At 39.8% G+C, this 16105-nt stretch overlaps 1 protein-coding gene across 1 annotated transcript in view; it reads right to left on the bottom strand.

Moving 5' to 3' along the window:
• The window catches only part of LOC127638276 (NT-3 growth factor receptor-like), a 281479-nt gene that overhangs the window by 160872 nt on the left and 104502 nt on the right, over positions 1-16105 (bottom strand). Inside the window, exon 4 of the mRNA XM_052119739.1 lies at positions 568-636. Coding sequence (XP_051975699.1) covers positions 568-636 — 69 coding nt within the window. The remainder of the gene's footprint in view (positions 1-567; positions 637-16105) is intronic.

The raw sequence follows: 16105 nt of genomic DNA, 5'->3' as shown, positions 1-16105 counted from the left end.
AGGACTGGCAACTGGTTCACACTGTCAAATGATTTGCTTCATGCGGATACACAAGGATTTCAACCTAACTGCCAGATAAACATTTAGGGGTGAATCCAACAAAAACATCTGAACAGGGCACATTTCACTGCAAAATCAACCCAAAAAAAGTAACACTTTACACTAAGGTTGTATTTGTTAACACAAGCTAAATTTAGTAGTTAACATCAACACAAGGAAAAATACTTTTCTAGCATTTATTTATCTTGATTAATATTAACTGAAACATATTTTAATTGATGAGCAATGAACAGTTATATTTTCATAAATTAACATTAAAAAAGATCAATAAATTCAGCAAAAAAGATATTGCTCATTGCTAGTCCATGATTTCTTATGCATTTACTATGTTAACAAATAGACACTTATTGTCAAGTGTTACCAACGAAAATAATAATTTCACCTTAAATTACAGGCACTACAAATGCTACCACAATGGATCCATCCATCCATCCATCCAGGATAGTGCAAAAAAGCCAAACGTGTTTGAGAATATAAATCAAGAAGAGAAAACAACATTTAACTTACAGCTCAAAAAGTTGGAGATGCTGAAAGAGTTGCCATGAGAGAGTTGTCAGAGGGTTCCTGGACAAGTTTCTGCAGAAAGAAGAAGACGCAGCCTTTAGTTTTGTCACACATTATACATTTTGCACATACACAGTGAAAATTTTTTTTTGCCTATCCCAGCTAAGCTGGGGTCAGTGCGCAAGGTCAGCCATGATAAGGCACCCCTGGAGCAGATAGGGTCAAGGGAATTGCTCAAGGGCACAACAGTGGCATCTTGGCAGTGCTGGGGCTTGAACCCCCAACTTTTTAACCCAGAACCTTAACTGCTGAGCCACCACTGTTCACAAAGGAAAGAGAAAGAGAAAAAAGAAAGAGAGTTACATTTTAAAACACTGACTATTAGTGACAAGGTAATAAAGAAAACACAGGAGAGTAAAACAACGACTGTGCAGCGACCAGCTGAAAGTTAAGGGAATATGCGCAGTTAAACAGAACCTTGTAGCTCCACCAATCCAATAAATGGAGACTTGGTCATTTCAAGACAACAAATTAAATCGAGACGAAGAAGGCCAGAGGCTTAAAAGCCACTAAACTCAATACCATGGCAAATGACTGTGAAGCAGATAAGGCTTGTTTTTCAAACAGAGCTTGCAGATGTACAAAAGACGGTTTGAAATGGAGGCAGTATTCTAAAACTGAAGTGAGAGAAGGAGGTTTGAAATGGAGGCAGTATTCTGAATCAGAAGTGAGAGGTCTCTAAATTATGTTTGTGTGAAGTCCATAGGGATAGAACTGGTAAATAATACAGTCGTACGGTAGGGAAATAAAAGGTAATAAGTGTCAAGATGCAGCTTTTTACAAGCATATGCAAAGTCCTTCAAGCTCGATGACATTTAAGGCCTTTTTCAAGGGGCAGTTAACCCAAAAATCACATAAAACACAAAATTACATATTAGGCAAAATTTCAACCTCAGTTGGTGCTGTGGTTCTGAGTTACTTATTTTGTTTCACATGGAAAAAAGAAAGTCATACAGATTAGGAACAACATTATGGTGAGTAAATTTGACAGAATTTTCAGTTTTGAGTAAACTATCCCTTTAAGCTAAAAATAAATAAAAGCCTCAACTCTCAGTTCTTTGCTCTTGCATACTGATGTATATACAAATACACACGACTTGTTGGACGGCAGCAAGCAATGCTCCCCCTGAGGCTGAAACAGAAACCCAGGCCTCACTAACAGGCCTTGATTATCAATATTTATTGAATATTTCAGATCACCTAATACCCCACCTCTGGCCAGCTTAGATCCTATCAGGTTTGGCTGACAGACAATCGATTCTTCAAGATGCATCCTTATGATCGTCAAGTGCCACCGCGGGGGACCCAAGAATACTGCCTGCTCGTCCCTGATCTGTTCTTCCTTTTCCTGAATTTTCTCAAGTTCTGACAGAAAAGCAATGAGCATTACAGCTAACTGCTACATGTATAAGAGAATAAGGTTGTACCCTATTAGTCTAAATGTGTAGATTCTTAGCAGCCTTACAACCACAACACTGGCTCGACCAATTATGTGAGTTTGGAGCAAGACTATCTGTTTTTACAACCAATAGAAGACGAGTTTTATCTATTTAGATATTTTTACAGGAACAAAATAAAAAAAATATTACCAATATTCCATTTTTGCCTTAATATCAAAGGTCTGATTAGAAATTTTTTATTTATGATCTAATGTGAATTTTCTTGATAAAAAATATGATCGTGCCTAGTAACATGTACATGTAAAATGACTAGAAATAGCATTTTAGCTTAGCATTAATCTGACTATTTACACAAGGTTTATTTCTATTTCTTCTATTCCAAACTTACTTCAAACGAACTTCTCTGTCTGCTTGTATGAAAGTAACACATCATAAGAAAGTGGTTCACCGCTGTTCAAATGCACTTTGGATCGCATAAATGTTTTCCATCTGAAAGGACTAAATATTAAATGAAACAAATGACAATAAAATGCAAAGTAATCTCTTCGGTAATCACAATACTTTTTGAATGTAACTTAATCTAATTACCAATGATTTCAACTGTAACTGTAGTGGAATGCAGTTACTTATATTTTGTATTTTAAATACGTAATCCAGTTACATGTATTCCGTTACTCCACAACCCTGTGTATATATCTGTACTTACTTTCTAATTCTGTATACTAATTTAAAGATTAGTTTAACTTAAAACTTTACTTTCAAACACAAAGTTATACATTACTTCCTCCCATGGCAAATTATTTTGAGGAAAAATGACTTTCCTGTAGACATAGTGTGAAAGATCTTTTGCTATTTATATTCTTCATAATTCAACTGCTTGCTTGAAACACTCCCTTTAGCAGCCTCCTTTTGCTCTTTCTCTTTCTTTCTTCTTTTTTGTAAAGGTGTGATCCTATAAACAGTGTGCCGCACACACTTTGAACATATACAATATGCACAGCATACTGTGATGCCTGATATGCATACCTGGTGTTATTTAACATTATGAGGTTAAATTCCAAGGCTACTTAAGTGTTATTATCATGGTCTTCATTGTTATATTTTAAGTTTAAATAACAAAAACAAGACAATAAAAGTATACATTTTTAGAGACTTACATAGCTATGCCCTCTGATCATTCACCTTATGAACAAATGCAAGTTTGTAACGCATTTGGGCCTGCTCAAGCAATGTCAGTATGAATTAATGCAAATTTTTGCAGCATTTGGACCAGCTCAAGTGTTAAGCGCCCCTCCTCCTGTCACGCCTGATCCGCTGCTGCAAAACAAGAGACACAATGCAACAGCCGAAGACGGTATTCTAGCAGATGTTTAGATAAACACACAATTTAAGTGTATTACTATTCATCATGTATTAATTGCTTTGATGCTGTGAATAAAAAGCGTCTGCAAAATGAATATTTACAAATTAAATTATTTTCTCCAGAGGGGCACCTCAGCCCAGGAGGGAGAAGGGGCAGTGACTTGGGCCACCAAGCCACCCCCCTGTGCGCTCTCCAGGTCCTACCCCATTGGTTGAGCTCGAAGTTGACATGTTGGAAGTCCAAAATAGAGTACTAGACTCTTGTGAATGGTGATCAACATATGAATGGTTTACTTAGGCCAAATCCACATAAAAAACATTTGAAAACACATATTTTTCTCTACATTTTGGCCTTCCATCCACACCAAGATCTTTTCTCCAGCAAAAACAAAGCTTTTCGAAAAAGCTCTCTTAAATTGATAAATGTGAAAACGTCATCTTTGCGTTTTAGTTTTAGAGGTATCTGAAAACAATGATGTATTTGCTGTCATGTGATGCAGTCATGTGATCCATTCAACCCAAAAGAGTCAATATGGTGGCCCATGTTGTTGTGCCCAGCTGTGTTGTTGTGCCTGCTATACACTTTGATAGTGTTGTTAAAAATAAATGTTACTTTGTACAACCATTACATTGCATGCCTTCAAAGGCGATGGGAAGTTTATTCGAAATTGCTGTCCAGTGAAGGAACAAAAGGACAATTGCATTTCAGACCAGCAATTTTTTTTGCATGTGCAGAAATGGGATTTAAGAGTTTTTATAAATTTCAGTGTGGATGAATAACTTTTCTAAAGCACTTGTAAACAGCAGTGTGGACAGAGAGCATTTGAAAATGAAAACACAGTTTTGAATGTATTTGGTTTAAGTGGTTGTAGCCTTATAGTTGTCTCTGCATAGTAAGCTGGGATAGAAGAAAGTATTTAAATACTGATAAAAAGTACACACTTCACCTACACACTAACTCATATTTTGTATCTTTATCTAACAGATGCTATGAGTCTTCAAATATGTCAACTTTTTAGTGTAATACCCCTTTAAATCTGTGTGCAAAGCTGTGCAAGTACTCCTAGTATTCATGTTTCGGTAGCTCATTTGGATATAATAGGAAAAGGCTGAATTTAAAAGGACCACTTGGCATAAAAAAATTTAAGTGCCACTGAAAAACAAGGTGTGCTTCCTAGAAAGCTCTTGAAAAGAACAGAGCGAAATACAAACACCCACGTGTTGCCTATTTTGAAGACAGTCGCTTGAATATGCTAATGTGGCTAATCTGAATCTGCTTAGTTGGTCTCTTGTGTCCCTCATAGGGAAACTCCAGCATTAAAAAAAAGCACTATCTGCTCTGTCCTGTTGCTATAGCAACTTCAGCCTGTGAATCCTCACACTTTCTGTTCTCCCCATTTCCTGTGCCACAGAATTGAGACAGGGAAGCAGCTAACCAGTCGATGAGAACATCCAGTCATGAGACCACAGAAACATATAAATTGACAAATAAAATAACCTTCCATTCCTCAAACAAAGTTTCTCGCACCCACTCGTGCTCCGCTTGCCCTCGGCATTCTAATCACCTCATTAAATTTATAATGAGATTATTCAGGTGGCCTCCACCGAGACACAAAGGGGCTTTGCTTTTTAGTTGAGGACATTATTATTCTTAGCACACAATAAAAGAGTTCATCTGGACAGTATGCTTTAAAGAAAAGGGGTCTTGAAGATCAGGACAGCTAAATAAAACAGGGACCAAGAGAGCTGTCCATCATGGCTTGATTCTGGTTAGACCCATACACAATAACAAATCTGCAATTTAAAAGGTACTCTCAAGGACTTTGACAGCTATGGGGAATTGGATCAAGTAAAACTTGATGATGGGAGATATCATAACAATATTCGAATATTTTGTATTCACAAAGCAGTTAGCCAGTTTGTCTGTCAAACAAAGCACTTTTATGGGCTTTTAATGACTTTTACGGACAGAAGAATTTGAGAGTCCATTGGGACACTGCTGGAAAATCCAGTTTAAGATGGTAGCTGTGTTTTAGAACATGGCAGCTGATTTCTAGCTGGTTTAAATGGTCATTAGCTGGCTGACCAGCCACCATGTTCCAAAAACAATAATTGGTTTGTTGCTGGTCCATGATGTTCTACCAGCTAGCTTGGATCAGCAAATGACTAGCTTAGATAAGATAGAAAGCCCCAACCATGTTCAAAAACATAGCTACCTGCTGTTGGATATTCCAAAAATAACAAAAAGCAGAAACTAATCATAAAAGTGTTCAAATCAACATCAAATGTAATTGGTTGTTGTGTGTCTCACAACATTCGTCATTGACGTCAAAAGCACCATAAATGAATGCATTTGAATGCAAATGAGATTTTAGAGCTATTTGAGTGGCAACATTTTTTGAGAATAACAGTGCAAAGCCACATCTACACGCATTAATGCATTAATTGTGCTAAATTTTTATCTTTCATCCACACAAGAACTGCATTTTCCTCCACTGAAAACAGTTATACTTTGGAAAATGGTGACATTAGGGAACATAATAAATTTCAACATGGCCTACATTTTTGGTCTATTCCTCCACACACAAGCTTCCAACAAGCTTCAAAAGCCATATGGACTCCTGTGATATATTTGTACATTCAGACACAGGAGGAGACGGGAAATGGACAGTCCAACTAAGACTTTATTTTCTGTCTCCTTTTCACACTGCACACTCTTGGTCTCTTGGGCTCTTCACTCAAAATGAACTTAACAAAACAGATTCATGTAAACTCTCAAAACAGACTCTTAATTACAGAAAATCTTCATAAACTATCAGAACACGTCACGCTGTACTTCCGTATCACTCTCTCTCCTCTCTGGTGTGTCTTTGTTACTTTTTGAGGTCTCTCTCCGCTATCACTGTAACAAGAAGCAGCTGTTCGAAATGAGCACACATGACAAGCCCCCATCCCTACATATCCCACCGCCCAACTCAGACCGGGGCAACATCTGGCCCATTTCTGGTGAGAAAGACAGCAACAGCCATCTGTGCCCCTGGTCTGTGGAGCTGAAGTGCCAGGTACCAATGGAGACCGGATCAGGAGCCCGCTTTCTCGTGAGATCAGACAGCAGGCTGATGACGTCAGAGTAACTAGGAACAAAACCTTGATAGTAGCCACCCAGCCCCAGAAACTGTCTCACCTCCTTTTTGGTCTTGGGCCTTGGCAGGCCACGATTGCTGTGGTTTTGTTAATTTGGGAAACACCCTACCATGGTCCAAGTGGAACCCGTATTGACCATGAGCCCTGCCCGTCTCAGCAACCTCAGGATGGCTTTCGGATGTTGCATATGCCACCGCCAATCATTACTAGAAATGATACGGCATATGCCATATGTGACCTGAGAATTTTGTTCATAAGATGCTGGAATGTGACGGGGGCCCCGAACAAAATGAACGGAAGGGTCATGAATTGGTGTAAACTGAACAGTGATAGGAGTTAAGGGGGTCTGTCAATAACCTTTTGTTAAATCTGGTTTAGAATAATATTGAGCAGCGTCCAACCGATCGAGCAATTCATAAATCTCGGCCATTGGGTACACGTCAAATTTGGACACCGCATTCACTTTTCGCCCACACAGAATCGGACCATCCCGTGGCTCTTAGGTACCAGAACCACTGGGCTGGCCCAATCGCTGTGTAACTCTTCTGTTATGCCCACCTTGAGCATTGCCTCTAATTCTTTCTGAATTACCTTTCTTGTGTTCAGTAGGGCGATAGGGGTGGCTACGAACCACCACCCCGGGGTGGTCTTGACTGGGTGCTCAATGAGGTTTGTGTGACCGAGGAGAGGCTAAAACACGTCTGGGAATTCCGCTTGCCCCTTGGCCACCTCTGTGAGCTTCAACGGTAAGAGGTGGTATCCACATTGGACCAGGAAGAACTGAATAGGTTTGAGAGTCACCTCTGACCAGAGCTCCACCCTCTCTGGGACTACTGTCATCAAGGCCACAGGGGCCACCTCCCTCCAAGCTTTTAGGAGATTGAGTTGGTAATCTTGACGTGCCACACCCCTATCCATTAGCTTAACCTCATAATCGAGATCTCCGACTAGCTGTGTGACCTCAAAGGTTCCTTGCCACTTGGCAAGTAATTTAGAGCTTGAGGTGGGCAGTAATACAAGCACTTTATTTCCTGGTGCCAATTCCTGTAGTCGAATGTCATACAGCTGGCTTTGACATACCTGAGCTTGGAGCAATTTCCTATGTGTTAATTGACCCAAAGTGTGGAGTTTTTCTCTAAGATCAAGAACACATGAAAATTTATCCCAATTTATAACATCCTAGTGTACAAACTTAAAAAAAAAAACATTTTTCAGTGTTTAATAAATCGTTCCACCAAGCCATCCATTTGAAGGTGGTAAACAAAATAATTCATACAGTTTGTGTAGTGTTCGTGACATAAATGTAGTGCATTGGGAGATTATTCTGAAGAGTGCCTCCGCAACACTATGTGCTGAGTTGTTGCGCTGGGGCACTGCTTCCGGATATCACATATTCCACCAGAACTAATGCAAAGTGATGCCAGCGTACAGTCCATTCTAATGGCCCAACAAGGTCCATACCAATTCTTTCAAAGGGTACCTCGATTAGTGTTAGAGGGTGCAATGTTGCTTTTGGATTGGCCGGCTGGCCGGTCGATGCACCAACTGATATTCACAGCACAAAATACACCACCTGCAAATGTCCCTGTGAATGCTGGCCCAAAAACTGGCCATTTATTCTCTTTTGTTTGAGTGTCCTGCATCACTCAATACAATGACATTAATAATTAAAAAATATAGTTATGTGAGCATAACGTTAGTCTGGAGCTGTTGACCATTGATTACTCTCACTTGGTCAAATGTGTGTTTGAGGGACTTGTCACGTTACTGCTCTAGTTTGGATTTCCCTGAGGGAGGGGACTTCCTCATTTGCGTCACCTTGACACAGATCAGACATAGACGGCCCTGCCACCGCATCTCCAGCCATAGCACCGCACGTCACACACCGATACATTATTTCACAGGACCCATCCACACAAATTTCCCTTTATAAATTCTTAAAAAGACAATTTGTTCCCAAAATAAGTGGATGGTTGAAGTGGTAATTAACCGCAGCCTCTACACTGTTTTCTCCCCTGAATAGTATCTCAAATTTAACCACCAAATACATGTGAATATCCCCATGCACACACTGCAACTTCACCCAATAATTTGTGCCCAATACCACGTCTTGTACCAAGCATTGGCGGATGGAGGTTTGGGAAAAGACAGAATCCTCCAAAGCTTGATATGTATCTCCCTGGGTACTTACCAGTATCCGATATGCCCCAGCTCAATCGGGGGCGGCCTGTAGAGCGTCAGGGACCCGGACCAGGGTGCCCACCTCCATTACTTGACACCGGTGTCCTGGAAATGCCCTGGCTCACTGCAGCTGAAACAGACAGTCCAGGTTTCCCTACCACACCCGTGGGATTGGGAGGGATAGCGTGAGATACAGGGTTAGCAGGGGAGAGAGATTTTGGCATGGTACCACACTGTCTCCTGGGGTGAGGACGGGATGGAAAGAGGATAGGCAGGGGTGGGACTTAGGGGTAGGTGAGAGAGAGAGATTCTGTTTCTATGGTTCCCGGAAACGCCATCATGTAAGCAAAACTGGATGGTGACACTGGACACACTCGGACATGCCATGAGGATGCTGAGAGATGAACAGCTCCAGTGTCGCTGGTCCCCTCAGCCAACAACCATTTCTGGCAGGCGTTTCAGAGCTGCTTCATGAAGGCAAACAGGCAGCCATGCCTTCCCAGTCTCAGGGAATGGAAGTGTTGGTGGCTCTGTTCTGGACTATGGCCGACCCGTTGCATGATGGCTCTCTTTAGATCGGCGAACACAAGGAGGTTAGCGGCAGGGTTGTTGAGCTGCTAGTTGTGCTTCCCCGGTCAGGCGTTCATCTCCACACCTCTGCCGTCTTCTAGAAAAGATTGAGGTATGCTCAGAATCACCTGCTGGTCTTCTGCTTGGGCCTGGAGTTGAAAATGCTGCTCCTGCTGAAGCTCGAAGAGGGCTTGATGTTGTTTACATTGGATGCTGGCAGGGGGTCTGGATCACCTCGGCCAGTGGTGAAGACACCATGACGACGTAACTCCTTCCAAGAATCCCGGGTTTCGGCACCAGTATGATATGTTTCTATGTTTGGACATAGGAGGAGTCAGGAAACAACGAAGCGTCAGGGACCCGGACCAGTAAGACTTTATTTTCTGTAAGTAAGACTTTATTTTCTGTCTGCTTTTCACACTGCACACTCTTGGGCTCTTCACTCAAAATGAAGAACACTCTCTGGACATAAACTCTCAAAACAGACTCTTAATAACAGAAACTCTTTATAAACTCTCAGAACACATGACACACCACACTCTCGTGTTGCTCTTTATCCTCTTTGGTGTGTCTTGGCTGCTTTTAGAGGTCTCTCTCCTCTATCACTGTAACAAGAAACAGCTGTTATAAATTATGCCAACCAGCTTGACGAGCCACATCACTCCCTCTCTCCCACAAACAGACACCCGACCACTCCCCCATCCCCACAACTCCTTTAGTGTTCCACAGAAGAACCCTCCAAAAATGTGCCCCTTTCACCTCCATCGTATTTACCTCGCTGTTACTCAGATTTTTGCTCTTTGAGGGGATAAGTCAAAAATGAATTTAGACTCAATTGCTGTTGATAGAGCTTAATTTATATTGAACCCGGAGTGAGAGTTGAAAGCAGATTTACAAATAAAGAAAAATAATCACACAACCTCTTATTTTGAAAATAAATCACATTAAAGTAAGATGTGTTTTCAACATTTTACTGACTTGAGGGAGTTTAGTTCTCAAATAATACCTTTCAGATTGTCACATACAATTAATTACCATAACGACTTTCACAGAATAGCAAGACACAGGCAATTGGAAAACGAGGTGAGCCTTTGAAGACTTCCTGTTAGCCATATAATGACTTTACACGTATATGTTTAGATGTCTATTAGTACGCCTACATTTATGGAGGCAAGTTACGGCTTTTGATGTGGTGGAGGGGGTTTCAACGTGTGCCCTTGCATACAAATGATGTCATTATTGTGTCATCCGTTCAGAGTGAAACACATGTGGGACGTGGGAAGGAGGGTTAAGGGCCTTATTGAGATGGATCATTCACCCGCATTAGCATAGAGAAAGAGGAATTATTGAGTCCCGCTGAAAGCTTCATTAGCTCCTAACCAGACACTGTAATCGCCAAGCACACACTTTTGAACATTCGTAATTTATATCCTTCTTGGATTTAATGTGGGATGGTCAGACTAAAGACAATGCTAATGACAAACACATCAAGGCACAATAAAGCAGAAAGGGGATACAACCATATGAACGTGCAAATACTGGATGGTAGGACAGATGCCCAAACTGCTGTCCACATGCAGGAAGTGTCCTTTTCAAAGGTCATACCACGTTACAGTGCGAAGAAATGTAAGCCATAATTTGATTTGGAGAAGAGTCAATAAATAAATAAATAATCAGATCAAATATCAAACATGATGGGCAGCCTAAATATGACAATTCAGGTCATTACTAAAGACTTCAAAACCCAGTGAGCTGCCTACGAATGCAGAATTTTAAGGCATCATAATCGTGCTCCAAGTGCAAAAGATGTTCCAAAAGGTAGGCAACTTAATTATATGCTGCTTCCTAATATACCTTGTTTTAGCAAAATACTAAAGGCAGCATCTTTTGTATACTTCACAAAGCAGACGATCTCAGAGTGCATTGTGATGAGCTCTGTGAAAACAAAATACAAGATGGTGGACGAGGTGAGAGATTTAATAAATTATATCTTAGGCGATATTTCATCTAATACTCAAAAGTATTGATAAAAATGTAGTGTACTTTAATGTATAGGTCATTATTTGTATAGGTCATGTATTTTCATACTTATTATAGAACTGTGCCACTAGCTTAGCAACATGCTAATGTCAAAACCAATTGCGAGTCGAGTCTTCCATGTGAAACTCTATATCTGTGGCAAAAATAGTCGATGCCTATTTACAGCATTCACAATTGCTCACTTATGAGGTTATATTATTTGTGTGTGCCATATATTTGTTTATTAGAGTATTTCAACATTATCTTAGCAACATGCTAAGAACTAAAACTGATTGTGAGTAGAGTATTCCATGTAGAGTCACATTTGTGTGGCTATTTGTTGAATTGATGACTATGTTGAGCATTCCAAATTGGTCCATCCATCTTCAAATTGGTCAATTATAATATTATTATAATTCTATAATATTATCATATAAAGAATGTTCAAAACGTCAACTTAACGTTGAATAATTAATCTACAGATACAAATTCTATCATCATTTACTCACCCTCATCTTGTTCCAAACAGTATGCTTTTGTTATACTTCCATGGGAAAAAAAGGAGAATGACAGCCTTAGTCACCATTCACCATCAGTGTATGGAAAGAAAATGCAATTAATGTGAATGGAAACTAACATGAGGGTGTGTAAATGATGACATAATTATAATTTGTAGGCCTTTAACAGGTGCTGTTCACAAATACAATCTTATATGCACAATGCACATTCATTTGGAAAATGATTCATTTAGTATTTTGTAGAAGTCCTCAGAACAGACAGAGTCATAAAATAAAGAAATAAAAGAATATTTCCCATTGCACAACCCTCAGTAATTACATTTCAAATCTCTGATTAACACCTCAATTAAATGAGAGTATCTTTCTGAAGTTAGAAAGGGGAAACCTTCAACAGACATAATGAAGCAAAAAGCCATATTACTCTACCTCATTTTCTGCAAGTGTATCAGCGCAGCACAGCTAACCTAATTAGCCACAAAATTCATGACATTAACACTTTCATGAAAGGCTGTGGTGTAATGTTTGGCATATACATGTGGCGATGTGTAAGCCTGACAATGAGGTGACAGAAATCTCCGCTCTCAATGGCCGAAAGCATTTGGTCTGCTTTGAGATGACAGCACCTCATCAATAATACACGCCAAAAGAGTCACAGGGAAGGCAAAGGCTAAACGGCCATAAAATGGCAATTAGATTCATAGCCTGCAGTCGCCACTGATGTAACTATGCATGAAGAGGTAACTGAGGGCCAGGAGCAGGCCCTGAGCTAGCCTCAACCAGTCAGCGGACTATTCGAAAGGCACTTTTACCTGTAAACAACAGACAACAGGTGTCACTCCCTCAGGAATAGAGTGTTTTCTGCGGGACGCCGTGGCTGCTAGACAGTCACCAGAAGAAGCTTGGCAGAACTGATGTGAAAACATCTTTAATATCAGACACCTGCAAGACAGTAATTGGCACTGTAGAGTTCTTCTGTGAGACTGTGATGCTTTTTATGTCCTCAAATAGACCTTGAAGGTCATAAAAAGCAGACCATATGCCTCTGCCGTGTGGATGTTTTCCCAGTAAGCTGTTTGAATGCTTTTTACACTTTTATCCATGGATAGTATGGACCTATTTTTTGAGGGGTCACCAGAAGAAGTCCTAGCTCATTTGATGCCCTCCCTGCTTAAAAAATAGGGGCCGTAACTTAAAAGAAAACAGGTGTCTTGTGGAACGCTATTAAAAGTTGACATTATTTTTGATGTAGCATCTAAAAAATGTGCCGCTCCTTCACAAGGCAATGATGTCCTAGATGTCCATCTAATGCATATTTACATAGAAAAACCATGGAAAAAGAGCACAGACTGACACAAAAGTGTGTTCAGCCCTTAAAACCAGTCAACTAACCTGGCTGGGAGACCAACTTAGATTAGCCAACCAGCTTAGTTTTTTCAGGACGGCTAGGCAAGATAGCCAGTGTTCGTCTTTGCAGTTTTTTAAATTTATTTATCATTATTATTTCAGTCATAATTTTTATCTTATGACAAAAACATTCTTTAAATTTAGTCAGTATCTTATCATGTCATATTTATAAATTTTACGATGACAAAAACATGTACAGCTTTTTCAGCTCAAGCAGTTTAAGTGGGGAAATCGAATCGGTTACCTAACGTAACCTCGGTTCTCTCTAGACGAGGGAACGAGTATTGCGTAAGCTAGCTTACGCTACGGGAAAGATTCATCTTTTCTGAGATATTGAAGCCAAAAAATTATCCTTAGTTTTGTATCATTTGTCAACGCAGTGCAGCAACTGCAGACCTTGAGCGGGCTAGCTAGCGAGCTCATTGGTTGCTCTGCGGCAACTGCTGCAGCATATAGACGAACTTGGGCGAACTCGCGTCCAATGAGAGGCGTCCGCGCGCTTACTGCATCAAAGCCCGCCAAAATGGGCGTGGCTAGAGTGCATATAAGCGTAGTTCGTGAGGCTGGAACCCTGATTTTCATCTCTTCAGCGAAGCTCTTCGCATCTCTGAACTGGAAGCCGCTGCCGCTCGAGGGGCATCTAGCAAGCTTGGACAGCGCTCGAAGAAGCCGGCCGTCTTCGCCACCTTCAGCCATCCTGCGAGCTACGCCATCCGGCGACGTATCCTTTTTTAGAGCAAGCTAAGTTCCTCAGCGAACTTCACAAAAAGAGTATCGAGCGTCTTTTTAAAGATGCCTCGCACTTCCTGCGGCTCATGCCGCGCTCCTCTCAGCACCGGAGACCGCCACCTCATCTGCGCTCTCTGCCTGGGACGGGAACATGCAGAGCTCGCCCTCGCTGACGGCGGATGAGAACCTCTCGTAAGAGAACCCCAATGCACTACAACCACATCATTTAAATAAATTCTTTCTAGATTTTTCTTTTGTTAAAAACATGCATTGTTAATATCTTGAAATATATATCTTTTCTCTACAGTTCCTCAAAAAATTATCCAAAATTATGTGAAATTAAAAGATTTATCAGCTAGATCAGATCAGACAATAATAGTTTAACAAATGTACCTATGTACATTATTAACATATTTTAATAATGTACATAGCCTTTTATTTGTATTTGTTTTCCACAAACGGTTACCCAAGTGAGTTTTAATCACTGTATGAATTCTAGAGGAGATTAACAGCATTAAACCTCCTGTCATTAGTAAACTGCCCAATCAAAATGTATATATACATAATGCAACATCATCTGTTCCGTAAAAAGGGGGCCATAAAAGGCTAAACAAAAATGAAATTTGCCTCCTTCCGCATTCATAACCAATCATTATCAGAGGTAAATATTCAAGCCAATTGGCTTTCAGTATTCAAGCCTGCTAACATGACAGGTGAAGACGAACTTGCCAAAATATCAATGAAATAAATGTCATTGGAGCATCTAAAACATGTAAAAGACTGAACAACAGTTCTCCTATAATAGGTAATTTCTGGATATGTTACAGTATAAGGAATGGGGCACTCCATTCATTTATAAATGTTTGCATTAATCATAGTGTGTAGATGGCATTGCATGATTTGTTTAACTTGTTTACTGTATTGGCAAATGGTGATCAGACATATTATAACACATCGGTAGTTATTATCAGGCTATTTCAAGATATCAGGCAGAGAAGTTCATCAGTGTTTGGGAGCATAAATACCAGCAGAAACATATAGGCTAATAAAACATGATATTCAAATTGGTTTGATCTTTCAATACTGATTTACATATGTGCCTCCCAGGAAAATCCCCTCATCAACTGCCACTGGATTAAGGGGACCCAAATTCCAACTGAATACCAACTTTGTTTTTTTTAACCAAGCAAAATTAGAGCTGAACTTGACAGTGAGTGATCACCATGAATTTTTGTTGTATGGGAAAGAGCATCTTTGACTTTATGATAATATCTCCTTTTGTGTTAAATGGGTAAATGATGACAGAATTTCGGTTTACATAAAATTATCCTTGCAAGATGCAACTCAATTGTACCGATCAAATTTCAATGTGAATTTCTGCCAAGGTGTTTTAAATAAAACAATATTTACCTAAAATAATCATGCAATTAATTATCAAAGACATTCAAAATCCACTTGGCTCAAAAATCTGAGGGGACACTCTTAATATAAAACTAAGGGCATTGCCTAGAGTAAAACAAAAAGGAAAAAATAAAAAATAAATCACAAACAAACCCCCACCTATGGCAAACAGTCTCATCAAAAATAAATACGTTTTTATGAATTTTTCACGAGCTTGCCTGTGACTATTAGACCAACACACATTCATCAAACACTTCTTCAAGGTCAGAGTTTCTTCTCCAAGGCAATGCTGGCCCTCCTTCCCACACATAGATAATCAAATCCCCTCTGTCAGCAATGTATCGCTCCGTTTGCTTTGTTCAGACAAGTTTCTGCGGATGCCTCATCCTCCACGCCTGTCTGCTTTCTACAGCTGTCAGTTATTCATTGCTTTTTGCACCATCCCAAATACTATAAAGCCTGCTTTAAATGCTAATTCACCCTGCCTTTCTCAGCAATAAAAAATAAATAAAAAGATGAATAAATAAAATACTACATGCAGTTAAATGAGGATGAATGCAATACAAATAGTTCTTTTGAGACTTACATAAGACTATTCAATTAATACTTTTCTCTATGCCATTTTTGTTTCATTTGTAGTTTAGGGCAAAAGGTCACTACTAGAAATGTCATAAAATATTTATATATCGATTATTGATCAGCATTGATAATTTAAATTAGCCGACATTCAAATAAGAAGCCTAATTTGCATGC

Source organism: Xyrauchen texanus, chromosome 46, assembly GCF_025860055.1.
Source record: "Xyrauchen texanus isolate HMW12.3.18 chromosome 46, RBS_HiC_50CHRs, whole genome shotgun sequence".
NCBI lineage: Eukaryota > Metazoa > Chordata > Actinopteri > Cypriniformes > Catostomidae > Xyrauchen > Xyrauchen texanus.
The sequence above is the reverse complement of the archived record's forward strand: the minus strand, read 5'-3'. Positions and strand labels throughout refer to the sequence as shown.